Here is a 27,785-nt window from a genome sequence, read left to right on the forward strand (position 1 = left end):
ATGGGGGAAAAGAGCTACTCCATCCGGGTCTCTTATTGACAAAGTATACATTGATAATATTGGGGTTCCACGGATGTGGACTGGATTAATTATATTTATTATAATCAACAGCGCTTTAACAATTATACCAGAGATGCTATTAAAGGCTTTGCAGAACAGACTGAAGCAAGCAGCCTGATGGCTTGGCAGAATAGAATTGCATTAGATATGTTATTGGCTGAAAAGGGAGAAGTATGCGTGATTATCGGGACCATGTTTGTGCTTACATCCCAAATAACACAGCTCCGGACGAATCAGTGCCCGAAGCCTCAGCTGGTTTGACCACCCTGGCTCACGGTTTGGCAGAAAACTCTGGGGTGGATACTTCTCTGACTAATTGTTTTGATAGCATGTTCGGAAAATGGGAAAAAATGTTATGATCACTCTATTATGGGCTACAGTCACCTGTGTGACTGTTTAGTTTTATGGGGCTGTTGTCTAATTCCCTGTGTATGAGGCCTTTTTTCCAGGACTCTGGAGAAATCGATGACAATAGATGGTGAGGTGCCAGGGGATTCCAGGTTCTGACCCGCGGAGTGCTGATTGTATGTCTACAGGACAAGTGGACGAATATGGATCCTTCAGGGAATTTCTGCGGGGAATTTATGTTTGAAGAGACCATTTTTGATGTTTAGGGAGGCTAGGTTGTATCCTGTTTCAACAATAGACTGTTTTTTTAATGAAGATTGTAACGAAAATCCTGATAAGAAGAGTTATGATTCTGATGTAGGCCTGAGAAACAATTATGGCGAATGCAAGTGTTGGGTTATGTTTAGGTGATGTTTTGATGGCAAGAAATATCTTTAATAAAAATAGAATAGCTTTTTCATATTACAATATAACTACAATGTGTGATTGAATGTATAATATTTAATCAAAGGGTGGATATGTTAAGGGAATTTTTATCAAGATGACTAATTATGTATACATTTCAATCAGGACTGACTAATCCGATTACTATTATGTTACTATACATGTACTAATCAGAATACTAAATGTTACTGTATATGTATGAGTTTTCATTCTTGATCCCAGTACTGAAAATAATGTGTGTGAATGTGGGCAAAAGTTAGAACAATGACGGTCTGTTCCTTGGTACAAATGAATGAACGATATCTCCAGACTGTCTAGAATGCTTATCTACACTGACTGACCTTGGCTCTAGGCGAGGAGGGAAGGCTTGAGAGCTATAGAGCCTTTCTACCAGTGTCAAGAAGAAACGGAACATTTAGAAAACGCTGACGTCATTTTCAGTTTATAACCTGTGGTAAAATGTGTATGAACTCAGTACTCTCTTGAATAAAGGCTGTTACTTGACTTTTAAGACCGGACTCTGTATATTCCTATAAAATAAGGGTCTTAGAAATTCTTATGAATTGACAGAGTGTTTAATTTTAATTGGGTATTAAAACAGAGGAATTCAATTCCTTCAACAATGCTACATCAGAATATGAGGTTGTTTATGGTGCTGAAACTCACCTCCCCAAACAAAGTCGCTGCTTTGAAATATCTAAAAGAATAAAGATTGAAGTGAATTAATATATAACAATATTCTTTAAGACAGGCTGAACTATTTCCATGTATGTACTAATATATTATATTATAGGGCAATATTCTTTAAGACAGAATGTATTCAGGTATGCATTCATATATTATAACATAGGACAATATTCTTTAAGACAGGCTGCATATCCAGAGGTATGCATTCATATATTATAACATAGGACAATATTCTTTAAGACAGGCAGCAGTATTCACAGGTATGTATTAATTTATTATGACACTGTCTAATATAGAACAGGGTCTGTCAACCTTAAAGTGTCTGTCCAATTAAATCTTCTACTCAGATTTAGTCAAGTAACACCTAAAACCTGAATCATTCAAACTTCATTATTGAATGTAGATACAAACTTTACCTCGATTTCAAATGTTTTCAGAAAAGTAAAGTATTTTCTTTTACCTAAATGTGATGATACTGTGAGATGCTAGGGTTAGGGGAGAGGGTATGATGTGAGATGCTACTCTGTAGTGTGCTAGGGTTAGGGAGAGGGTATGATGTGAGATGCTACTCTGTAGTGTGCTAGGGTTAGGGGAGAGGGTATGATGTGAGATGCTACTCTGTAGTGTGCTAGGGTTAGGGGAGAGGGTATGATGTGAGATGATGTTAGATATGATGTGAGATGCTACTCTGTAGTGTGCTAGCAATGCAACAGCTGCATCATTGGTAGTGTAGTCATGATCTGAATTGCTCTATTCTTGAACTATGTGCTTTATGACCCTAAATAGGAAAATCTATGATCACAAGGTTGTGCATGCTCTTTTTTTATTTGATTTATTTCACCTTTATTTAACCAGGAAAGCTAGTTGAGAGCAAGTTCTCATTTACAACTGCAACCTGGCCAAGATAAAGCAAAGCAGTGCGACATGAACAACAACACAGAGTTACACATGGAATAAACAAGCATAAAGTCAATAACACAATAGAAAAAAGAAAGTCTATATAAAGTGTGTGCAAATGGCGTGAGGAGGTAAGGCAATAAAAAGCCCATAGTAGCGAAGTAATTACAATTTAGCAGATTAACACTGGAGTGATCGATGAGCAGATGATAATGTGCAAGTAGTGATACTGGTGGGGAAAAGAGCAGAAGAGTAAATAAAAACAATATGAGGATGAGGTAGGTAGATTGGGTGGACTATGTACAGCTGCAGCGATCGGTTAGCTGCTCAGATAGCTGATATCTAAAGCTAGTTAGCGAGATATGAGTCTCCAGCTCCAGCGATTTTTGCAATTCATTCCAGTCACTGGCAGGAAAGGCAGCCAAAAGAGGTGTTGGCTTTGGGGATGACCAGTGAGATATACCTGCTGAAGCGCGTGCTACTGGTGGGTGTTTTTATCGTGACCAGTGAGCTGAGATAAGGCGGTGCTTTACCTAGGATAGACTTATAGATGACCTGGAGCCAACGTGTCTGGCGACGAATATGTAGCGAGGGCCAGCCGACTAGAGCATGCAGGTCGCAGTGGTGGGTGGTATAGGGGGCTTTGGTGACAAAACGGATGGCACTGTGATAGACTGCATCCAGCTTGCTGAGTAGAGTATTGGAAGGTATTTTGTAGATGACATCGCCGAAGTCGAGGATCGGTAGGATAGTCCGTTTTACTAGGGTAAGTTTGGCGGCGTGAGTGAAGGAGGCTTTGTTGCAAAATAGAATGCTGATTCTAGATTTGATTTTGGATTGGAGATGTTTGATATGTGAGTCTGAAAGGAGAGTTTACAGTCTTGCCAGACAACTAGGTATTTGTAGATGTCCACATATTGTAGGTCAGAACAGTCCAGAGTAGTGATGCTAGTCGGGCGGGCGGGTGCTGGCAGTGAAAAGGAAAGCTTGGTATAAAGCACTAGACTCAACAGTCTACTATATAGGAACAACTAAACATCATACTGTCATACCACATCTGCATATCTGAGTCAAATTAATCCCTGTGATATTATGGTATAAATACAACATGAACACGCAACAATAAATATGAATAGCTAGAGAAACCTGTGTTTAGTCACTGACCTGAACACATATTACACAGGATCAGCAGAGCTAGCTAGAGAAACCTGTGTTTAGTCACTCACCTGAACACATATTACACAGGATCAGCAGAGCTAGCTAGAGAAACCTGTGTTTAGTCACTCACCTGAACACATATTACACAGGATCAGCAGAGCTAGCTAGAGAAACCTGTGTTTAGTCACTCACTTGAACACATATTACACAGGATCAGCAGAGCTAGCTAGAGAAACCTGTGTTTAGTCACTCACCTGAACATATTACACAGGATCAGCAGAGCTAGCTAGAGAAACCTGTGTTTAGTCACTCACCTGAACACATTACACAGGACTAGCAGAGTTAGCTAGAGAAACCTGTGTTTAGTCACTCACCTGAACACATATTACACAGGATCAGCAGAGCTAGCTAGAGAAACCTGTGTTTAGTCACTCACCTGAACACATTACACAGGATCAGCAGAGTTAGCTAGAGAAACCTGTGTTTAGTCACTCACCTGAACACATATTACACAGTATCAGCAGAGCTAGCTAGAGAAACCTGTGTTTAGTCACTCACCTGAACACATTACACAGGATCAGCAGAGTTAGCTAGAGAAACCTGTGTTGAGTCACTCACCTGAACACATTACACAGTATCAGCAGGGCAGGTCAACGTCCACCACGTGAAAACAAAAACAATAGCAGGCCAAAGTGAACAATGTGAATACAAAACACCATGTCATATATACCGATCAACTACAAATAATGACCAGTAAGTCAACATCATTTAGGAACCGCTTGTTCCATGAAATGTGCAGTTTATCAGTAATAACATTGTTCAACATTCTTTTTTTACACTTAGCAAGATGAGTAGTTTAAGATTTGATTTTACTAACATACAACGCTAATGCCGGCCTCAGATTCAAAGATGGAAATAGATTATCTAATTTAAGTAAGCTTTCATGTTAAAGCTGCATTAGGTAAGATTTTTTTTAAACATTTGGTGAAATTGTCATCACGCATTGTCAGCTATCAGTATGTAAAATATTTTGAGAGAAGATCCAGCACCGGCCTTCAAGCCATCGCTGGTCCACTTTTCATTTTCCATTTGTTTTGTCTTTGTCCTACACATCGGCAGGGTAGACTAGTGGTTAGAGTGTCGGACTAGTAACCGAAAGGTTGCAAGTTTGAATCCCCGAGCTGACAAGGTACAAATTTGTTGTTCTGCCCCTGAATAGGCAGTTAACCCACTGTTCCTAGGCTGTCATTGATTATGAGAATTTGTTCTTAACTGACTTGCCTCGTAAAATAAAGGTATATTTAAAATTACATTAAACATCAGGTTTCAATCCCCCAATTACTTGTTCATTATTTAACTCTCCTTTCCCAGTAGTATGTTTATATGTAGTAACGTCCGTTAATGTGGGCTCTCTTTATTGTATCGCATTTGTATATTTTGAGTAAAGTACCTTAATTTACTCATATCTGCTGTCCTGCGCAATACTCCCCTACACCAGCTACACACAGACCGTATTACACTGCCCCTCGCTCTGCAATCACTCTGAAAAAGTGTTCCATCCAATCGTGTCCCTACTAGAGATGTACCTAATGTGCACAAATATTTCGATTTAAACAGATACATGTATGTGATGAATTACATCAACTTCATTATTTGGGATTCATTAACAGTTATGTCTGCAAGTGAGAGAGTTGAGTCCCTCCCCTCCTGTTCAGCTGCGGCAGGGTCTATCTCTGACACCAGAGGAGCAGATGTTGGAGACAGATAAATGTTTGTTTGTTGGTAACATGCCTGTTTATGCATTCACTATACATTATGGAAAATAAAGTTGGTTAAGTGACTGAACAAACAAAGCCTGTTATTTGCCCGAGATAGCAACAGTCACCTACTTTGAACATTTCAGAACTCAACGCTAGATGTGTCAATCAGTGTATTCAAGGTTAAGAGACAGCTTGATGTAAAGCACTACATCCAACAGTCTACTCACCTCACATTAAATCAAATTAAATCAAATCAAATTTATTTATATAGCCCTTCGTACATCAGCTGATATCTCAAAGTGCTGTACAGAAACCCAGCCTAAAACCCCAAACAGCAAGCAATGCAGGTGTAAATTAAACATCATACTAACATCATACTTTTGAATTCAAAACAGTATAATAGGAGGCCAATGTCAACCATGTGAAAACAAGGCAATTGTAAACATGTTGTCCCCCACGAATAATGCAATACCCCCCTAGTTATTTGACGATGGCCCCGGAGGGGAGGGCTGCCGTCTTATCGGCTTTCAAAACACCATGCTGTTTTGTTTGTTTTTACATTATGTTGCTGCTCTTATTTGTTATTATTATCTCTTACTTTCTTTTTTTTACATATTTTCTTACAACTGCACTGTTGGTTAAGGGCGCGTGAGTAAGAATTTCACTATAAGGTCTACTACACCTGTTGTATCGGCGCATCTGACAAATAACATTTGATTTATCTTGTTCTTTAAATTCCTTTTGATGCTTTGAATATCTGAATCAGATCTCCTTTGAGTTGGAGGTTTCTTAAATTAATCTGTACAAATTTGTATTTCAGGTTACGTGACGCACACTCAAACTCAACATGGCAACCAGACTGAAAACAATCGGTGGTGGAGGAGGCATGCCATTTGAATTCCACGGTATGAAAAACGGTGCCACCCTCAAGAAGATTGGAGTGACGGTGGAAGGCTGGCAGGTGAAAGCTGTGTGGGCGGAGCTTACCGATGGGCGCGTTGCGACCTTCGGAGAAGCGAAAACTTTCATTTAGTTTGAGTTTGACCTCGGCGAGCGCATCACCAAGCTGTCTCTGTGGGGCAACGGCGCTGGCACACGTCTGGGTGCCATCAAGTTCACGACGAGTAACAAATGAGAGTTCTTTGAAAAAATGACCAGCTGGGGACTGAAGACTGACTACACCATAGATGTAGGGTCTTGAATCTGCCTGGGGCTGCAGGGCAGGTCTGGCTCGGACATCGACTGCATGGGCTTCGTCTTCATCAACGCTGTCAAGTCGACCGTGCTGAATGACATGAAGTATCCCACCCTGTCCCTCTTCAAACCCCAGGTGAGCTCTTTTATAGATGTGTGTAGACGACTCAGGAAAATTCTACCGATAACATTAAGGGGCTGTCCACTTTAAAACATGTAATCCAATATGGGGGTCGACATTCATCAGGCATCTCATTTCTAGGACAGTCACACACACATACAGACACATCAGTTTTTATTGTTGGCTGTCTAAAAATCAATTGATCAGTTCCTCATTATTGATTAGTTCCTAAATTTTCTTTGTCTTGTCTGAACAATTTTTATCTTGTGTCTGTGTGTGTGTTGATTTTAGGTGACCCCAGAATATGTGAAATCCATTTCTCACCACAACGACACCTCCTTGGTTCAAGAAGAATCTGCTACATACAGCAAAACCGTGACCAAGACTTCCTCCTGGTCCATCAGCAACAAGATAGAGTCCACCTTGGAAGTGACTGTCAAAGCGGGGATCCCGAATCTAGTCGAGCTGTCATCAGGGTTCAGCTTGGCTGTGGGAGTGGAGCAATCCTCCAGCCTGGAGAAGTCAGAGTCCATAACAGAATCGGATACCATCAACGTGAAGATCCCACCAGGGAAGACCATGGATGTTGAGATCACAGTGGGGAAAGCAAATATCGACCTGGACTACGGGGCCAAAGTGAAAATCACCTGCATGAATGGCAGTCAGCTGGTCTTCCCATCCAAAGGCATCTACACTGACTTACACTTCAGCGAGGGTATCCACAAAGGAGAGATGAGACAAGTGTGTGACATCCTGAATAATAAGCTCAGTGATAGAATGTGACACAATTACTAATTATTTGTGTGCCTTCTCTGTTATTATGATCTTCTTTGAGTAATTATAATTGAACCATGTTGCCTCAGCTCTTTCTTTCTGTCTCAGCAGAGGGTATAACAACAGGTGGGTCATTCCTACAATCCGGTGCCTTTTGTGTGAATTATTGAGCAACATTCACTACGAAATATTTTCTTACATGCTTAGACCCCATTTACCATAAAAAATAATGTTATGTAACTGTAATACATTTCATTTGTCTTGTGTGTCAGTAACCTTTCGCCATATCCCCAGTTAAAGTTTATTCAACTTCCATTGGATATACTATTCATAAAACTCACAAATATTGTAATTATCATTAGATTGAGTTGTTTCTCTTTCTAACTCATTTTTAATCATGATTCATTCATTATTTAATATAAGAATCATCTAATATGTTTGTTAGTACACATGCAGTCACTCTCACACGCACATCGTTTTTTTCTCTGGCTGCACATTTAACATGCTGGTTGAAATGAAGTAAAATGGATTTAAGTTATCCTGCATTGAAGTCCTCGGCCACTTGGAGCGCCGCCTCTGGATGAGTGTTTTCCTGTTTGCTTATGGCCCTATACAGCTCATTGAGTGCGGTGTTAGTTCTAGCATCGGTTTGTGGTGGTAAATAGACAGCTACTAAGAATATTGACTAAAAACTATCTTCGGCCTGACAGTAGAGAAAATAGATGATCATTATAAGAGGGTAAAGGTAAAAGGCTATATTTCACATACTTCCTACACATTACAGAGCAAATAAGTTTTTTCGTACATTGACAGTTCACCTACGGAAGTAATTTGGCAGGACATTAATCTTATTGCATAGAATTGTTCATTTGATTTGATTTGATTTTGATTTGATCTGTGTGCTTTTTCTCAGAGGAGGTCAAATGATAGTACTGTAGTGGCCGACTCCCTGCTGACCTAAAACAAAGAACCCTTTCATTTAGAGTATGTTGCGTAGTTGCTTTGGTTTTACATCAATTATTCATTCGTAGTGTTTCTACTTAGTGGATGTAGCCAGATGACCACTGGATGGTGTTGTCACACTTCATAGACCTTTCATAGCCCATAATATGTGTAGCCTATTTGTCTGTAGGTTATATCCTCATGTAGCTGCATTTAAATGACATTTTATTCATGCTTTTCCTTTCATCTATGTTTCATTGAAAATCATGGTCACAGAGCTGATCTCTAATGTTAACAAGGTCCAATGAGTCACTGATTAAAACCGTTTACAGTGGAAGACCTTTGATAATTGTAGCAAAGTTCTCTGCTATTTCTATTGTTGTTCAACCGTGAAAAGGAAAATAAATGTATGCCGATAAATTTAGTTTAGTTTTGCGCCAAACCTTTTGTTTACAGCTCTACTCTTAACATTCATGCATCTGTTAATTAAAAGTATAAATACAAAGTGGTCATATGTTAATTCATCAATAAGTTAAGCTAAAACTAAATACTAACTTTGTCCTTGTAATTAGTGGGGTACTTCATGTTTCTCGTTTGGAGATGTTGACAGGCACATGGAGGTGAGGTTGAGAGCTCCATATTTTAACTGTGTGGTGTTTCACGCCAACCTGTTGATTGTCCCGGGGGGACATTGAAATGTGAATTGGTACATTCCATGGTGATGTGCATCTTCATCTTCTTCTATGGTATAATGGCGTTCGCAAAACAGTTGGATGTACATTCTACCACCAGAGGTGGATAATAATGACCCCAAAAAGGAAATATTTATAATAATCATACAAATGATCAAAAAATGTATTTTAACTAAACAAAATCATCCCGCTTTCTGTATAAAAAAAACACAAATTCTAATCAGGTTGCTACACAGCCTCAGAAAGCCTCCTGCGAGGGTGAGAGATTTCATAGCGACAATAGTCCTTGCAGTGCTTCTGCAGTCTTGGAGCCCCAAAAACTTCTCGGCTGCAGATATAATGATGTCCAGATTATTGGACTTCATGGACATTTGTGCTGTACAATTGATCACTGTGGCTATAAATGCTACAAAGTCCACCTTCACATTGAGGGTATCCAAATCACTTAATTGACTTAAAACATTAGCAACTGGTTGCCCTGCCTCCACTGCCATACCTTCAACACTGTGGCATCTTGCCCTTCCACTCTCTTCACCGCCTCCACATAGGAGATTTACTGTACAGCCCTGATCCAGGGCACTCAAGTAAGTCCTGAGTATGATCCCCACCACAGTTGCAACATTTTCAATACCATACTTCTCCCGTCTGCAAACATTTTGACACGTGACCATATATTTTACAGCTCCCACACTGTAATGGTTTCTACAAAAATGCTCTCACCGCATATGTCACATTTCCAAGTTTCACATATTCAGGTAGGGTCTCCTCAAACAACAATAATATTGATAGACTTTTCTCCTTCCTTCCAATTACCATACGGGTCAGGTGACGTGTACTGACCACTCCTTTCTGACTAAGGTACTCATCTATCCAAGGAGACTCCAGCTATAACTCATTTTGCAGGCGCCCTACTCCGAAGACAAATACAGGTTACTACTGACGTGGACAATTTAGCCAGATCCAGTGTACGTTAATTCTGTTCTTCATCGACACAATTAACCAAAACAAGGCCGCTTCTAGTCACCTTTATTGAAATCCACCTTCCCCACTGCTTGGATTTCCCAAATGAACCTCCTTGTCCAAAAAAATGCATTATTGGACCAGTCCATGTCTTCTACCACAACTTTTTGCTCGTTTTGTTCCATTCTTTGATATCTCTATTTTCCATTCATTGTCACACACTTCACTTGCTGCACTTTCAGATTCAAGAAAAAATTCCATGGACGCTGCCATTTTGGAACTGTCATCCATCTCCTGTTTACAATCTCACTGACTTATCAAGCCGTTCCCTGCAATGTTAGCACACTCATTCTGGTGAAATGCATTATGGGTCAAATGTATTTTATCCCTTTGTTTTAGGTCAGCAGGGAGTCGGCTACTACAGTACTATCATTTGACCTCTCTGAGAAAAAGCACACAGATTAACAATTCTATGCAATAAGATTGATATCCAGGGGAACTTAAATCCATTTTACCTAATTTCTATCAGCATGTTAAATGTGCAACCAGAGGAAAAAACTCTTTGCGTGTGAGTGACTGCATGTGTGCTAACAGACACATTAGATGATTCTTATATTAAATAATGACTTAATCATGATTAACAATTAGTTAGAAAGAGAACAACTCGATGTATTGTTCATCAAAATATTGGAATGATAATTACAATATTTGTGAATATTATGAATAGTATATCTAATGGAAGATGAATCAACTTAACTGGGGATAGGGCGAAAGCTTACTGACACACCAGACAAATGGTTTATTACAACTTTAATTAATTATAGTTACATAACATTGTTTTTTATGGTAAATGGGCATCTAACCATATAAGAAAACATTTTTTAGTGAATGTTGTTCAATAATTCACACAAAACATGTGTTAAAATGTCATTGGACACAACAGGCAACAGATTGTAGGAATGATCCACCTGTTGTTATACCCTCTGCTGAGACAGAAATAAAGAGCTGAGTCAACTGGGTTCAATCAGAATCACTCAAAGAAGATCATAATAACAGAAAAGGCACACATAGATTTAGTAATGGTGTCACATTCAATCACTGTGCATACTATTCATGATGTCATACACTTGTCTCATCTCTCCTTTGTGGATACCCTCGCTGAAGTGTAAGTCACACCGGTGTAGATGCCATTGGATGGGAAGACCAGCTGACTGCCGTTCATGCAGGTGACTTTCACTGTGGCTCTGTAGTCGAGGTCTATATTTGCTTTCCCCACTGTGATCTCAACATCCATGGTCTTCCCTGGTGGGATCTTCACGTTGATGGTATCCGATTCTGTTATGGTCTCTGTCTTCTGCAGGCTGGTGGATTGCTGCACTCCCACGGTCAAGCTGAACCCTGATGACACCTCGACCAGATCTGGGATCCCTGCTTTGACCGACACATTCAAGGTGGATTCTATCTTGTTGCTGACGGACCAGGAGGAAGTCTTGGTCAGGGTCTTGCTGTATGTAATGGACTCTTCTTGAACCAATGAGGTGTCATTGTGGTGAGAAACGGATTTCACATATTCTGGGGTCACCTAAAATCAAAACACACACAAAGATACAAATTGTTCAGGAAAGAAAAAGACAATTTAAGAACTAATCATCAGTGTTACGTTCCCCAGTTTCTGTGTTGTGTTTATGTTGTATGTTTGTGTTTCAGGATGGCTTCCTAAAATTCCCCCAAGCAGCTGATTGGTCGGCCCATTGCTATTTGGAGCTGACCCCGCCCTCTCGTCAGAGGATACCGCTGTCTGTAATTACAGACTCCTTCTTCAGCTATATAAGCCAGTGTTCTGTTGCTTAGAAAGAGATGATTTGTGTGTCCTGTGTTGGTTGTTGCTGAGAGAGAGCTGATTTGTATGCCCTGTGTTGGTTGTTGCTGAGAGAGAGCTGATTTGTATGCCCTGTGTTGGTTCTTGCTGAGAGAGAGCTGATTTGTATGCCCTGTGTTGGTTGTTGCTGAGAGAGAGCTGATTTGTATGCCCTGTGTTGGTCAATATGATGCAGTTTTTTTGATTATTGACATTGTTTGTGTTGTTCTGTTTCATTTGTTCCCAGGGGGGAAAGGGAAGGCACCTAGGGAGAACTTAGGCAAGAAGCCTGCGGGCATACATAAACCGTTGTATTCACTGTCTATGCACACTAGGTAAGACCAGGGTGGACCACCCCCTGTATTTTGGTTAGCGCACCAGGTGGTGCTAAGTTAGGTTAGTGGGTAGGCAGGTAAGGTAGGAGAGGGGGCTTTGATATTTACTTTCTTTGCTTTGGTTCCGTTCAGCCCCTTTTTCCCAAAAATTACCGTGTGACGGAATAAATCCCCAGTAAACGGTAAATTTTCTGCCTTTGTCATCCTTACTTGCACCTACAGTCCACGGGGAGTTGTGTTGTAGCATGGTTTTGATGGTTTTGATCAATTGATTTTTAGAAAGTAAGCCAAAAATAATATTTAATGTGTCTGTATGTGTGTGACTGTGCTATAAATGAGATGCCTGATGAATGTCGACCCCCATATTGGATTATATGTTTTAAAGTGGACAGCCCCCTTAATGTGAGAGCGTCGGTAGAGTTTTCCTGAGCTGTCTACACACACCTGGGGTTTGAAGAGGGACAGGGTGGGATACTCCATGTCGGTCAGCACGGACGACTTGATGGTGTTGATGAAGAGGAAGCCCATGCCGTCGATGTCCGAGCCACACCTGCCCTCCAGTCCCAGGCAGATTCCAGACCCCACATCTATGGTGTACTCTGTCTTCAGTGGCCAGCTGGTCATTTTTTCAAAGAACTCCCGGTTCTTACTCGTCTTGAACTTGATGGCACCTAGACGTGTGCCGGCGCCGTTACCCCACAGTGACAGCTTGGTGATGCGCTCTCCGAGGTCGAACTCAAACTCACTGAAAGTGTGTGAATTTCCAAAGGTCTGAACGCGCCCGTCGGTAAGCTCCGCCCGCACAGCTTTGACCTGCCAGCCTTCCACCGCCACTCCAATCTTCTTGAGGGTGGCACCGTTGTTCATGCCGTGGAATTCAAATGAACTGCCTCCTCCACCACCGATCAAATGCAGTGTGGTTGCCATGTTGAGAGTTTGAGTGTGCGTCACGTAACCTGAAATACACATTTGTACAGATTAATTTAAGAAAACTGATTCAGACATTCAAAGCATCAAAAGGAAATTAAAGAACAAGATAAAACGATCAAACAATAACCAATAATGACTCATGGTAGGAACTAGAGGTCGAGCAATATATCAGTCTAGGGCAGGGCTCTCCAACCCTGTTCCTGGAGAGCTACCCTCCTGTAGGTTTTTCTCTCCAGCCCCAGTTGTAACTAACCTGATTCAGTGTATCAACCAGTTAGTTGATTGGAATGAAAAAATACAGGACGGTAGCTCTGGTCTAGGGTGACCAAATCGCTCCACAATCCTCAGGTCACTGAGAATGACACATTTTTAAATTGCTCCTAACTCCTCCTTGTCCTCCACTCTCCTCTGATTTTTACATCTCTATTCCTCCGGAATCTATCACACCCATTCCTTCCTCCTCAGCTAGGAACCTCAGAGTCACCACGGAGTCCCTCTCTCACCTCCCACTCTACCTCCTGCTGTTTCTCCTGATCAACTTGGTGACTTGTGTAATGATTTATATAAACATGTTGTTGTGTAAGTGAGCACATCTCTATACACTTATACAATTATTTCATATGTTGCTATAATTATGAATAATCATGAATAATCACATTTTATAGATGCTACATTCAGAATATGATAACCTGAATATGATAACCTGTGAATGTTACAGATGACAGATGACAGATGACAGTACGTCAGTATTCTGACAGTACGTCAGAATATGATTTCCTGCCCTGTAATGAGTATGAATGTAATAATGCGCATCAGAATATGAGGTGTTTATGCTGCTGAAATTCACCTCTCCAAAAATAAGTTGCTGCTTTGAAATATCTGAAAGAATAAAGATTGAAATGAATGAATATAGAACAATATTCTTTAGGACAGAGGCTGCACTATTCACAGGTATGTATTCATTTATTATATTATAGGACAATATGCTTTAAGACGGGCTAAAGTATTCACAGGCATGCATTCATATATTTTAACAGAACAATATTTTTAAGAAGGCTGCAGTATTCACAGGTATGTATTAATATATTATAATATAGTACAATATTCTTTAAGACAGGCTTTAGTATTTACAGGTATGTATTAATATATTATGACACTGTCTAATATAGAACAGGGTCTGTTAACTTTATCAAGTGTCTGTCCAATTAAAACTAACACTCAGGTTTAGTCAAGTTGTTACGGTTGCCGTATGAAGAAGTTGTGGACCAAAGCGCAGCGTGGTACATGTTCATGATGTTTGATTTACTGAAACACTGAAATGCAAAATAACAACGTGAATAAACAAAAAAAAACGAAACAGTCCTGTAAGCTGCAGAAAACACTAAACAGAAAATAAACACCCACACCACAAATGGGGAAAACAGGCTACCTAAGTATGATTCTCAATCAGAGACAACGAACGACACCTGCCTCTGATTGAGAACAAAACTAGGCCAAACACATAGAAATATAACATAGAAAAAAAGAACATAGACTACCCAACCCAACTCACACCCTGACCGACCTAACACAAAGACATAAAAAAGGAACTAAGGTCAGAACGTGTAACACCTTAAAAAAGGAACTAAGGTCAGAACGAGTAACACCTTAAACCTGAATCATTCAAACTTCATTATTGAATGTAGATACGAACTTTACCTCGATTTTAAATGGTTTCAGAAAGGTAAGGTATTGTCTTTTACCTGCATGTGATGATACTGCAGTGTGCTAGCAATGTAACAGCTGCATCATTGGTAGTGTAGTCATGATTTGTATTGCCCTATTCTTTAACTAGGTACTTTAAGACCCTAAAAATTAATATCTATGATCACAAGGTTGTGCCTGCTCTTCTCCAGATTGACTGGTAGAAAGTGTAGACAGACACCCATAAACACTTTAGACACTAGACATGTTAGAGCTGCAGTGCAGTTCACCTTCACCTGCAGTTTAATAGTTTAGAATCTGTCATTTCAGTGTGAAATACTAGTTGTGTTAGTCAAACCAAGATGAAAAGGAAAGCTTGGTATAAAGCACTACACTCAGTCTACTATATAGCAACAACTAAACATCATACTGTCGTAAAACATCTGCATATCTGAGTCAAATTAATCCTTGTGATAATATGGTGTAATTCCAACATGAACATGCAACAATAAATATGGTTAGCTAGAGAAGCCTGTGTGTAGTCACTCACCTGAACACATTACACAGTATCAGCAGAGCTAGCTAGAGAAGCCTGTGTGTAGTCACTCACCTGAACACATTACACAGTATCAGCAGAGCTAGCTAGAGAAACCTGTGTTTAGTCACTCATTTGAACACATATTACACAGTATCAGCAGGGCAGGCCAACATCCACCATGTGAAAACAAAAACAATAGCAGGCCAAAGTGAACAATGTGAATACAAAACACCATGTCATATATACCGATCAACTACAAATAATGACCAGTAAGTCAACATCATTTAGGAACCGCTTGTTCCATGAAATGTGCAGTTAATTAGTAATAAAATCAACATTAGTTCAACATTTTTTTTCACTTACCAAGATGAGTTGTTTTAGATTTGTTTTTACTAATGTGCAACGCTTATACAGGCCTCAGATTCAAAGATGGAAATAGAGTCACTAATTTCAGTAAGCTTTCATTTTAAAGCTGCATTAGGTCAGATTTATTTTTAAATTTGGTGAAATTGTCATCGCACATTGTCAGCTATCAGTATGTTAATATTCTGAGAAGATCCTGCTTCTTTGACTGCCCCTCGCCCTGCATTCACTCCGAAATTGTTCCAGCCAATCGTGTCCCTAGTAGGGATGTACCTAATGTGTTTGTTTGTTGGTAACATGCCTGTTTATGCATTCAATTTATGTTCAGGATAATGAAGTTGGTAAAGTGAGTGAACAAAGCCATTTTTTTCCATAGATAGCAACAGTCACCTACGTTGAAAATTTCAGAACTCAATGCTAGATGTGTCAATCAGTGTATTCAAGGTTAAGAGACAGCTTGATGTAAAGCACTACACTCAACAGTCTACTCACCTCACATTAAACAGCATACTAACATAATACTTTTGAATTCAAAACAGAACAATAGGAGGCCAAAGTCAACCACGTGAAAACAAGGCAAGAGTAAACATGTCGTCCCCCACGAATGATGCAGTACCCCCTTATTTATTTCACAATAGCGCCGGAGGGGAGGGCTGCCGTCTTATCGGCTTTCAAAACACCATGCTGTTTTGTTTGTTTTAACATTATGCTTCTGCTATTATGTTATTCTCATCTTACTTTTACATTTTTTTTGTATTTTTTTTCTTAATAACTGCAATGTTGGTAAAGGGCTCGTAAGTAAGAAATTCACTGTAAGGTCTACAACTGTTGTATTCGGCGCAATTGACGAATAACATTTGATTTGGGCGAGTTAAGATATTGCGTATGACTAACAAATTTCAGTCAATTGCCATAGCTCCCGCCTTGGGCCAATCAGTGTTATTTTGTAAATGTTGGATCTCTATGGCAAGACGAATCATTCACCCAAGTTTTGTCAAAATCAGCCCAGTGCTCTCAGAGATCTTGTTTTACTAACGTACAAACAAACACAACAACGGACGGACAGAGACAGATCCGTAGTCCCCTCCCAAATTTCATTGTGGGGGACAACAAACCCATACCATGTTTGTTCAGCTAGACTTTATAACTGATTAAGAAACTGTTTCAGAATTTAGAAAACATTTGTTGCCTGAAATGTTTTGTAAATTAGTTGGTCAAAATAGAAATGTATAGATCTCAAACATTCCTCATATAGCAAGAATAGTTATTTAGGGACATTGTGCACTTACGTACAATGATATGCAGTCCTCAGCGTTAAGGATGACTATTCAAAATCTTGATGGAGGAAAACTGATCGGTTCCGAGATTTCGAGTGAAGTTCAATTGTTTAACGTTGAAGATGCAGCAGTGGAATATGTGTCTCTGGAGTGGAGAAGCACTCTCTTATATAGCAGCAAAACTCCCCTCATGCAAATAAAGTGTGTGTCAGTAGTTTTCAATTGAAATTGACACAAACCCTTTGACCCTGATTAAGACATTGTATTGTGCTAATCTTGACAAACGTGTATCAACAGTTTCAACAACTCTTGGCACCACTTCCTCTTCTTGATGTTGAGCCAGACAGCATAACGGTGGTTTCCAGTCACGAACAAACAAAAAAATCACTAATATGCAACATTACCTTTCTCTGTAGTTTTGTTCATCAAAACATCCTATAAGTTTAAAGTCTATGTGGTGGAAAATGTCTAATACTGAAGACATTGCAGTGAATTGTACAAGCTGTATGCATCCTCTGTTCTGTTTATCATGGTTCCTGCAGGCGACTGGGTAAATACACAAAGGGACACGGTCATAACTTCCCCTCAGACCAATTGGTAGAATGCCCAGAATATGTTCTGGAATTTAAGATATGAGACCTTGCTCAATTTATTTGAGAACTGAGCCCTCATGATAACAGCCAGTCGTATGCAAAAACCAACCTAAAAATCATGCCTACATTAAAAAAAAGAAGTTTTAAATGTCAGAAAAATAGTAGAAATAATGATTTCTTTCAGCTTTAATTTCTTTCATCACATTCCCAGTGTGTCAGAATTTTACATACACTCAATTAGTATTTGGTAGCATTGCCTTTAAATTGTTGAACTTCGGTCAAACGTTTTGGGTAGCCATCCAAAACCTTCCCACAAAAAGTTGGGTGAATTTTGGCCTATTCCTCCTGACAGAGCTGGTGTAACTGAGTCAGGTTTGTAGGCCTCCTTGCTCGCACACACGTTTTTTTCAGTTCTGCCCACACATTTTCTATGGGATTGAGGTCAGAGCTTTGTGATGGCCACTTCAATACCTTGACTTTGTTGTCCTTAAGCCATTTTGCCACAACTTTGGAAGTATGCTTGGGGTCATTGTCCATTTGGAAGACCCATTTGCGACCAAGCTTTAACTTCCTGACTGAAGTCTTGAGACTTTGCTTCAATATATCCACATTAATTTTCCTCATGATGCCATCTATTTCATGATGTGCACCAGTCCCTCCTGCAGCAAAGTACCCCCACAACATGATGATGCAACCCCCGTGCTTCACGGTTGGGATGGTGTTCTTCAGCTTGCAAGCATCCCCTTTTTTCCTCCAAACATAACAAATCAAATCAAATCAAATCAAATTTTATTTGTCACATACACATGGTTAGCAGATGTTAATGCGAGTGTAGCGAAATGCTTGTGCTTCTAGTTCCGACAATGCAGTAATAACGAACAAGTAATCTAACTAACAATTCCAAAAAACGACTGTCTTATACACAGTGTAAGGGGATAAAGAATATGTACATAAGGATATATGAATGAGTGATGCTACAGAGCAGCATAGGCAAGATGCAGTAGATGGTATCGAGTACAGTATATACATATGAGATGAGTATGTAAACAAAGTGGCATAGTTAAAGTGGCTAGTGATACATGTATTACATAAGGATGCAGTCGATGATATAGAGTACAGTATATACGTATGCATATGAGATGAATAATGTAGGGTAAGTAACATTATATAAGGTAGCATTGTTTAAAGTGGCTAGTGATATATTTACATCATTTCCCATCAATTCCCATTATTAAAGTGGCTGGAGTTGAGTCAGTGTCATTGACAGTGTGTTGGCAGCAGCCACTCAATGTTAGTGGTGGCTGTTTAACAGTCTGATGGCCTTGAGATAGAAGCTGTTTTTCAGTCTCTCGGTCCCAGCTTTGATGCACCTGTACTGACCTCGCCTTCTGGATGATAGCGGGGTGAACAGGCAGTGGCTCGGGTGGTTGATGTCCTTGATGATCTTTATGGCCTTTCTTCAGCCTCCTGAGGTTGAAGAGGCGCTGCTGCGCCTTCTTCACGATGCTGTCTGTGTGAGTGGACCAATTCAGTTTGTCTGTGATGTGTATGCCGAGGAACTTAAAACTTGCTACCCTCTCCACTACTGTTCCATCGATGTGGATAGGGGGGTGTTCCCTCTGCTGTTTCCTGAAGTCCACAATCATCTCCTTAGTTTTGTTGATGTTGAGTGTGAGGTTATTCTCCTGACACCACACTCCGAGGGCCCTCACCTCCTCCCTGTAGGCCGTCTCGTCGTTGTTGGTAATCAAGCCTACCACTGTTGTGTCGTCCGCAAACTTGATGATTGAGTTGGAGGCGTGCGTGGCCACGCAGTCGTGGGTGAACAGGGAGTACAGGAGAGGGCTCAGAACGCACCCTTGTGGGGCCCCAGTGTTGAGGATCAGCGGGGAGGAGATGTTGTTGCCTACCCTCACCACCTGGGAGGTGGTCCAGTACCCAGTTGCACAGGGCGGGGTCGAGACCCAGGGTCTCGAGCTTGATGACGAGCTTGGAGGGTACTATGGTGTTGAATGCCGAGCTGTAGTCGATGAACAGCATTCTCACATAGGTATTCCTCTTGTCCAGATGGGTTAGGGCAGTGTGCAGTGTGGTTGAGATTGCATCGTCTGTGGACCTATTTGGGCGGTAAGCAAATTGGAGTGGGTCTAGGATGTCAGGTAGAGTGGAGGTGATATGGTCCTTGACTAGTCTCTCAAAGCACTTCATGATGACGGATGTGAGTGCTACGGGGCGGTAGTCGTTTAGCTCAGTTACCTTAGCTTTCTTGGGAACAGGAACAATGGTGGCCTTCTTTAAGCATGTGGGAACAGCAGACTGGTATAGGGATTGATTGAATATGTCCGTAAACACACCGGCCAGCTGGTCTGCGCATGCTCTGAGGGCGCGGCTGGGGATGCCGTCTGGGCCTGCAGCCTTGCGAGGGTTAACACGTTTAAATGTCTTACTCACCTTGGCTGCAGTGAAGGAGAGACCGCATGTTTTCGTTGCAGGCCGTGTCAGTGGCACTGTATTGTCCTCAAAGCGGGCAAAAAAGTTATTTAGTCTGCCTGGGAGCAAGACATCCTGGTCCGTGACTGGGCTGGATTTCTTCCTGTAGTCCGTGATTGACTGTAGACCCTGCCACATGCCTCTTGTGTCTGAGCCGTTGAATTGAGATTCTACTTTGTCTCTGTACTGGCGCTTAGCTTGTTTGATAGCCTTGCGGAGGGAATAGCTGCACTGTTTGTATTCGGTTCATGTTACCAGACACCTTGCCCTGATTAAAAGCAGTGGTTCGCGCTTTCAGTTTCACACGAATGCTGCCATCAATCCACGGTTTCTGGTTAGGGAATGTTTTAATCGTTGCTATGGGAACGACATCTTCAACGCACGTTCTAATGAACTCGCACACCGAATCAGCGTATTCGTCAATGTTGTTATCTGACGCAATACGAAACATCTCCCAGTCCACGTGATGGAAGCAGTCTTGGAGTGTGGAGTCAGCTTGGTCAGACCAGCGTTGGACAGACCTCAGCGTGAGAGCTTCTTGTTTTAGTTTCTGTCTGTAGGCAGGGATCAACAAAATGGAGTCGTGGTCAGCTTTTCCGAAAGGGGGACGGGGCAGGTCCTTATATGCGTCGCGGAAGTTAGAGTAACAATGATCCAAGGTCTTTCCACCCCTGGTTGCGCAATCGATATGCTGATAAAATTTAGGGAGTCTTGTTTTCAGATTAGCCTTGTTAAAATCCCCAGCTACAATGAATGCAGCCTCCGGATAAATCGTTTCCAGTTTGCAGAGAGTTAAATAAAGTTCGTTCAGAGCCATCGATGTGTCTGCTTGGGGGGGGATATATACGGCTGTGATTATAATCGAAGAGATGGTCATTATGGCCAAACAGTTGTATTTTTGTTTCATCAGAAAAGAGGACTTTTCTCCATGTGCAGTTGCAAACCATAGACTGGGTTTTTTATGACGGTTTTGGAGCAGTGGCTTCTTCCTTGCTGAGCGGACTTTCAGGTTATATTGATATAGGACTCGTTTTACTGTGGATATAGATACTTTTGTACCTGGATCCTCCAGCATCTTCACAAGGTGCTTTGCTGTTGTTCTGGGATTGATTTGCACTTTTCACACCAAAGTATATTCATATCTAGGAGACAGAACGCATCTCCTTCCTGAGTGGAATGACGGCTGCGTGGTCCCATGGTGTTTATACTTGTGTACTATTGTTTGTACAGATGAACATGGTACCTTCAGGCGTTTGGAAATTGCTCCCAAGGACGAACCAGACTTGTGGAGGTCTAACATTGTTATTCTGAGGTCTTGGCTGATTCCTTTTGATTTTCCCATGATGTCAAGCAAAGAGGCACTGAGTTTGGAGGTAGGCCTTGAAATACATCCACAGGTACACCTCCAATTGATTCAAATTGATCTCCGCATGTATGGTTCCCACCGTGAAGCATGGAGGTGTGATGGTGCTTCACTGGTGACACTGTAGGTGATTTTTTTTAAATTCAACACACATTTAGGCATGGTAGCCTAGTGGTTAGCGTGGTGGACTTGTAACCGGAAGGTTGCAAGTTCAAATCCCCAAGCTGACAAGGTACAAATCTGTTGTTCTACTCCTGAACAAGGCAATTAACCCATTATTCCTAGGCCGTCAGCCAAGACCTCATTGAAAATAAGAATTTGTTCTTAACTGACTTGCCTAGTTAAATAATTTTAAAATTCTGAAGGGATACGCCATCTCATCTGGTTTATGCTTAGTGGGACTATCATTTGTTTTTTAACAGGACAATCACCCAATACACCTCCAGGCTGTGTAAGGGCTATTTGACCAAGACGTAGAGTGATGGAGCGCTGCATCAGATGACCTGTCATCAACAATCACCCGACCTCAACACAATTGAGATGGATTGGGATGAGTTGGACCGCAGAGTGGAAGAAAAGCAGTCACAATTGTTCAGTATATATGGGAGCTCCTTCTAGACTGATGGAAAAGCATTCCAGGTGAAGCTTGTTGAGAGAATGCCAAGAGTGTGCAAAGCTGTCATCAAGGCAAAGAGTGGCTACTTTGAAAAATATAAGATATATCTTGATATTGGTTACTACATCATTCCATGTGTTATTTCATAGCTTTGATGTCTTCACATTTATTCTACAGTGTAGAAAATAGTGAAAATAAAGAAAAACCCTTGAATGAGTAGGTGTGTCCAAACCTCTGACTAGTTCTGTATAGATCTTTATGTTACCTGTTTTAAAATTTGCCTCTTGTAGTGTGACGTATCTCCTTCACATAGTTGATCAGGCTGTTGATTGTGACCTGTGGAATGTTTTCCCACTCTTCAACAGCTATGCGAAATTAATGGATATTGGCTGGAACACAGTGTCGTACATGTCAATCCAGAGCATCCCAAACGTGCACAACGGGTGACATGTCTGGTGGGTATGTAAGGACATGGAAGAACAGGGACATTTTCAGATGCCAGGAATTGTGTACAGATCATTTCGACATGAGGCTGTAACATTATCATATTTGTATTTATTTTATTTTTAACCTTAATATTACTAGGCAAGTCAGTTAAGAACAGTTAAATTCTTATTTACAATGATGGCCTAACCCAGACGACGCTGGGCCAATTGTGCGCCGCCCTATAGGACTCCCAATCACAGCCGGAGGTGATACAGCCTGGATTCAAACCAGGGACTGTAGTGACGCCTCTTGCACTGAGATGCAGTGCCCTAGAAAGCTGCTCCACTTGGGAGCCCGAATGCTAAAACGTGAGTTGATTCGGGCGGATGAATGGCACGACAATGGGCCTCAGGATTTCATCACTTTTTCTCTGTGCATTCAAATTGCCACCGATGAAGTGCAATTGTACTTGTTGTCCCTAGTTTCTGCCTGCCCATGACAATCGCACCGCCACCATGGGGAACTCTGTTCACAACATTGACATCAACAAACCGCGTGCCCACAGGACAACATAGACATGGTTTGCAGTTGTGAGGCTGGTTAGACGTAGTAACAAATTTTCTACAACATGGTAGAAAAATTTACATTAAATTCCCTGGCAACAGCTCTCGTGACCATTCCTGCATTCAACATGCCAATGGCACTCATCCTCAACATCATATATCTGTGGCATTAGTTTCTGTGACAAAACTGCACATTTTAGAGTGGCCATTTATATTCTCCAGCACAAGTTTCACCTGTGTAATGATCATGCTGTTTAATCAGCTTCTTGATATGTCACACCTGTCAGGTGGATGGATTATGCATAAGAGCGACAGTGTTCAGTATATTCCCCCAGGTGATGCAGTGGAACCAACACTTTACATGGTGATATATATTATTGTTCAGTGTATTCCCCCAGGTGCTGCAGTGTCAAAAGGTAATTTAACTAAATCCAGCAGTTATACATTTGGTTGTGTTGAGTGAATATCGCGTATTAAGTCTTTCACGTTATTTATCTCAATCTCTTCAAAGACTCAATCATGGACACTCTTACTGACAGTTGTGGCTGCTTCGTGAAGTCTATTTTGTTCTATATTTTAATTGATTTATATTTTTAATCCCAGCCCCATCTCCGCAGGAGGCCTTCTGCTAGGCCGTCATTGTAAGTAAGAATATTGATCGATATTTGCTTTTCTCATTGTGATCTCAACATCCATGGTCGTCCCTGGAGGGATCTTCACTTTGATGGTATCCGCTTCTGTTATGGTCTCCGTCTTGTGCAGGCTGGTGGATTGCTCCACTCCCACGGTCAAGCTGAACCCTGATGACACCTCGACCAGATCTTTGACCGACACACTCAAGGTGGACTCTCTTGTTGCTGACGGACCAGGAGGAAGTATTGGTCAGGGTTTTGCTATATGTAATGGACTATTCTTGAACCGAAGAGGTGTCGTTGTGGTGAGACATGGATTTCACATATTCTGGGGTCACCTAAAATCAACACACAAAGATACAAGTTGTTCAAACAAGACAAAGACAATTTTAGAACTAATCATCACCGAGGGATGGATAAATCGCTTTTTAGAAAGACAACAATAATAGCGTGTGTGTGTACTATCTTGGCCTGATGCTTATGTGTAAAGGTTTAAAAAATAAAAAAATAAAAAGGGTGTTGGGGCTATTTTACTGATCAAGGCCAATTAAATATAAGGAATGACTGTCCTAGAAATGAGATGCCTGATGAATGTCGACCCCCATATTGGATTACATGTTTTAAAGTGGACAGCCCCCTTAATGTTAGAGCATCGGTAGAGTTTTCCTGAGCTGTCTACACACATCTGGGGTTTGAAGAGGGACAGGGTGGGATACTCCATGTCAGTCATTACGGACGACTTGATGGTGTTGATGAAGAGGAAGCCCATGCAGTCAATGTCCGAGCCAAACCTGCCCTGCAGCCCCAGGCCGATTCCAGACCCCACATCTATGGTGTACTCAGCCTTCAGTGGCCAGCTGGTCATTTTTTCAAAGAATTGCCGATTCTTACTCGTCATGAACTTGATGGCACCCAGACGTGTGCTGGCGCCGTTACCCCACAGAGACAGCTTGGTGATGCGTTCGCTGAGGTACAACTCAAACTCATTGAAAGTGTTTGCATCTCCAAAGGTCGCAACGTGCCTGTCGGTCCGCTCCTCCCTCACAGCTTTCACCTGCCAGGCTTCCACCGCCACTCCAATCTTCTTGAGGGTGGCACCGTTGTTCATGCCATGGAATTCAATTGAACTGCCTCCTCCACCGCCGATCAACTGCAGTAAGGTTGCCATGTGTGTGCGTCACGTAACCTGAAAGACAAATTTGTACAGATCAATTTATGAAGCCTCCAACTCAAAGGAGCTCTGATTCAGACATTCAAAGCCATGGAGTCCCTCTCCTATTCCTAGCACCTCCCACTCTACCTCCTGCTGTTGCTTCCTGATCAACACCATGGAGTCCCTCTCCTACACCTAGCACGACTTAATATATTATGACACTGTCTAATATAGAACAGGGTCTGTCAACCTTTTAAAGTATCTGTCCAATTAAAACTAACCATCAGATTTAGTCAAGTAACACCTAAAACAAACTTTACCTCGATTTCAAATGTTTTCAGAAAAGTAAAGTATTTTATTTTACCTAAATGTGATGCTACTCTGTAGTGCTAGCAGCTGCATCATTGGTAGTGTAGTCATGATTTGTATTGCCCTATTCTTGAACTAGGTACTTTAAGACCCTAAATATTAATATCTATGATCACAAGGTTGTGCCTGCTCTTCTCCAGATTGACTGGTAGAAAGTGTAGACAGACACCCATAAACACTTTAGAGACTAGACATGTTTGAGCTGCAGTGCAGTTCACCTTCACCTGCAGTTTAATAGTTTAGAATCTGTCATTTCAGTATGAAATACTAGTTGTGTTAGTCAAACCAAGATGAAAAAGAAAGCTTGGTATAAAGCACTAGACTCAGTCTACTATACAGGAACAACTAAACATCATACTGTCACACCACATCTGCATATCTGAGTCAAATGAATCCCAGTGATAATATAGTATAAATACAACATGAACACGCAACAATAAATATGAATAGCTAGAGAAACCTGTGGTTAACCACTCACCTGAACACATTACACAGGATCAGCAGAGCTAGCTAGAGAAACCTGTGTTCAGTCACTCACCTGGACACATTACACAGGATCAGCAGAGCTAGCTAGAGAAACCTGTGTTCAGTCACTCACCTGGACACATTACACAGGATCAGCAGAGCTAGCTAGAGAAACCTGTGTTCAGTCACTCACCTGGACACATTACACAGGATCAGCAGAGCTAGCTAGAGAAACCTGTGTTTAACCACTCACCTGAACTCATTACTCAGGATCAGCAGAGCTAGCTAGAGAAACCTGTGTTTAACCACTCACCTGAACACATTACTCAGGATCAGCAGAGCTAGCTAGAGAAACCTGTGTTTAACCACTCACCTGAACACATTACTCAGGATCAGCAGAGCTAGCTAGAGAAACCTGTGTTTAACCACTCACCTGAACACATATTACACAGGATCAGCAGAGCTAGCTAGAGAAACCTGTGTTTAACCACTCACCTGAACACATATTACACAGGATCAGCAGAGCTAGCTAGAGAAACCTGTGTTTAACCACTCACCTGAACTCATTACTCAGGATCAGCAGAGCAGGCAAATGTCCATCATGTGAAAACACTTATGCAGGGCTTAGTTTCAAAGATGGATGTAGATTCTCTCGTTTAAGTAAGCTTTCATGTTAAAGCTGCATTAGGTCATAACAATTTCATGAAGTTGTCTTCACACATCGTCAGCTATCAGTATGTAAGATGTTCTGAGAGAAAATCCAGCTTCTATGACTACCCTTCGCTCTGCAATAACGCTGAAAAATCATTCCAGTCAATCGTGTCGCTTCTAGGGATGCACCTGACTAATGTCCAAAAATAATTTGATTTCAACAGATAAATATACGTGATGAACTATATGAACTTCATTATTTGGGATTTATTAACAGTTTAGTCCCTCCCCTCCTGTTCAGCTGCAGCAGGGTCAGAAGGAACAGAAAGCGAACCAGAGTGTGTGAGAGAGTTGAGTCCCTCCCCTCCTGTTCAGCTGCAGCAGGTCTATCTCTGGCAACAGAGGAGCAGAAGTATGAGACAAATAAATGTTTGTTTGTTGGTAACATGCCTGTTTATGCATTCCATTTATATTATGGATAATACAGTTGGTAAAATGACTGAACAAAGCCTGTTATTTGTAGTTGGCCCCAGTCACCTACGTTGAAAAATCGGCAACTTTCCATCTAACTTTTTGCACTATTGCTACAAAGTCTGCTCTCTCCAGACTGACCTGCAGCAGCTTTAACACAGGAAAATAGTTGGCATGAAGTACTTCCTGTCTCAGTTCACCGTTCCCTTCAATTCAGTTATTTGGAACCTGTCAGTACCCAATGCTAGATGTGTCAGAACATTTGTTACGCACACCTCTTGGGGGGGGTGACGCAACTCCCTGCTACACTCAACTACACTTGGAGTGAAAGAGGTGTGGGATTGCAGGCAGAGAATTTACTGTTAACAGGGAATTTATTTCCTTCACATGGTAATTTGGGGAAAAGGGGCTGGACAGAACCAAAGCATCAAAAGTTAAAGTTAAAGCCCCCTCTGCTACCTTCCCACAACTTACCTAACTGGCACCAAATGGCATACTAACCAAAATACAGGGGATGGTCCGCCTAGGTCTTACCTAGTGTGCATAGTACATACCATGTCTATAGGTATATGTATGCCCGCCAGCCTCTTGTCTAAGCACTCCCAAGGTGCCTTCCCTCTCCCCCTGGGAGCAAAAACCAAATAATTACTAATGTAAAGTGAACAACTTCAATTATCAAAAACACAGTCATTTTGACATACACATACGTCTACAGGACCAACAACAAAACACAGGACATACCAAGAACCTCTCCCTGAGCAACAACAAAACACAGGACATACCAAGAAGCTCTCCTTGAGCAACAACCAACACAGGACATCAAAGGAGTTTGTAATGGCCAACAGCTGTATGAGAGGGCGGGATCAGAGCTCTAATCTGCACTGGGGCCGACCAATCAGCCGGGGGAATCCAGGAAGCCATTTCCTGAAATATACATATACACAAACCCACAACAAAAAAACTGGAGAAACG

The 27,785-nt window shown here is 41.3% G+C and overlaps 2 protein-coding genes and 1 pseudogene across 5 annotated transcripts; 1 reads left to right on the top strand and 2 right to left on the bottom strand.

The window, feature by feature from the left end:
- Positions 1-6,148: 6,148 nt before the first annotated feature.
- On the top strand, positions 6,149-7,708 carry LOC112248029 (annotated as a pseudogene).
- Positions 7,709-10,832: 3,124 nt separating this feature from the next.
- On the bottom strand, positions 10,833-17,567 carry LOC112248028 (aerolysin-like protein). Of its 3 annotated transcripts, none has more exons than XM_024416855.2 (3): positions 17,426-17,567; positions 12,675-13,186; positions 10,833-11,619 (listed from the first exon to the last, which is right to left on the bottom strand). In XM_024416855.2, the coding sequence occupies exons 1-3, from the start codon at positions 17,445-17,447 to the stop codon at positions 11,170-11,172; spliced, it is 984 nt and encodes a 327-aa protein (XP_024272623.1). In that variant the 5' UTR covers positions 17,448-17,567; the 3' UTR covers positions 10,833-11,169. The 3 variants fall into 3 exon arrangements, with proteins under 3 accessions (XP_024272623.1, XP_024272624.1, XP_024272625.1); XM_024416856.2 differs by lacking the exon at positions 17,426-17,567 and adding an exon at positions 17,034-17,383; XM_024416857.2 differs by lacking the exon at positions 17,426-17,567 and adding an exon at positions 17,038-17,382.
- A 5,203-nt stretch (positions 17,568-22,770) lies between these two features.
- Positions 22,771-26,923, bottom strand: LOC112248027 (aerolysin-like protein). 2 transcript variants are annotated; one of them, XM_024416854.2, is made up of 3 exons: positions 26,249-26,919; positions 24,388-24,890; positions 22,771-24,042 (listed from the first exon to the last, which is right to left on the bottom strand). In XM_024416854.2, the coding sequence occupies exons 2-3, from the start codon at positions 24,870-24,872 to the stop codon at positions 24,039-24,041; spliced, it is 489 nt and encodes a 162-aa protein (XP_024272622.1). In that variant the 5' UTR covers positions 24,873-24,890; positions 26,249-26,919; the 3' UTR covers positions 22,771-24,038. The 2 variants fall into 2 exon arrangements, with proteins under 2 accessions (XP_024272622.1, XP_024272621.1); XM_024416853.2 differs by lacking the exon at positions 22,771-24,042 and having other exon boundaries at positions 24,049-24,890; positions 26,249-26,923.
- Between the last annotated feature and the right edge of the window lie 862 nt (positions 26,924-27,785).

Source organism: Oncorhynchus tshawytscha, linkage group LG22 (genome assembly GCF_018296145.1).
Source record: "Oncorhynchus tshawytscha isolate Ot180627B linkage group LG22, Otsh_v2.0, whole genome shotgun sequence".
In the NCBI taxonomy this organism is placed as follows: Eukaryota; Metazoa; Chordata; class Actinopteri; order Salmoniformes; family Salmonidae; genus Oncorhynchus; species Oncorhynchus tshawytscha.

Excerpts from the sequence above, each read along its gene's own strand:
- LOC112248028 (XM_024416855.2), bottom strand. The coding sequence starts at position 17,447 with ATGAACAAAACTACAGAGAAAG. Across the intron at positions 13,187-17,425 it reads GAACAAAACTACAGAGAAAG|GTTACGTGACGCACACTCAA; the intron begins GTAATGTTGCAT and ends TGTGTATTTCAG. Across the intron at positions 11,620-12,674 it reads TGTCCCTCTTCAAACCCCAG|GTGACCCCAGAATATGTGAA; the intron begins GTGTGTGTAGAC and ends TTTTGATTTTAG.
- LOC112248027 (XM_024416853.2), bottom strand. The coding sequence starts at position 24,872 with ATGGCAACCTTACTGCAGTTGATCGGCGGTGGAGGAGGCAGTTCAATT.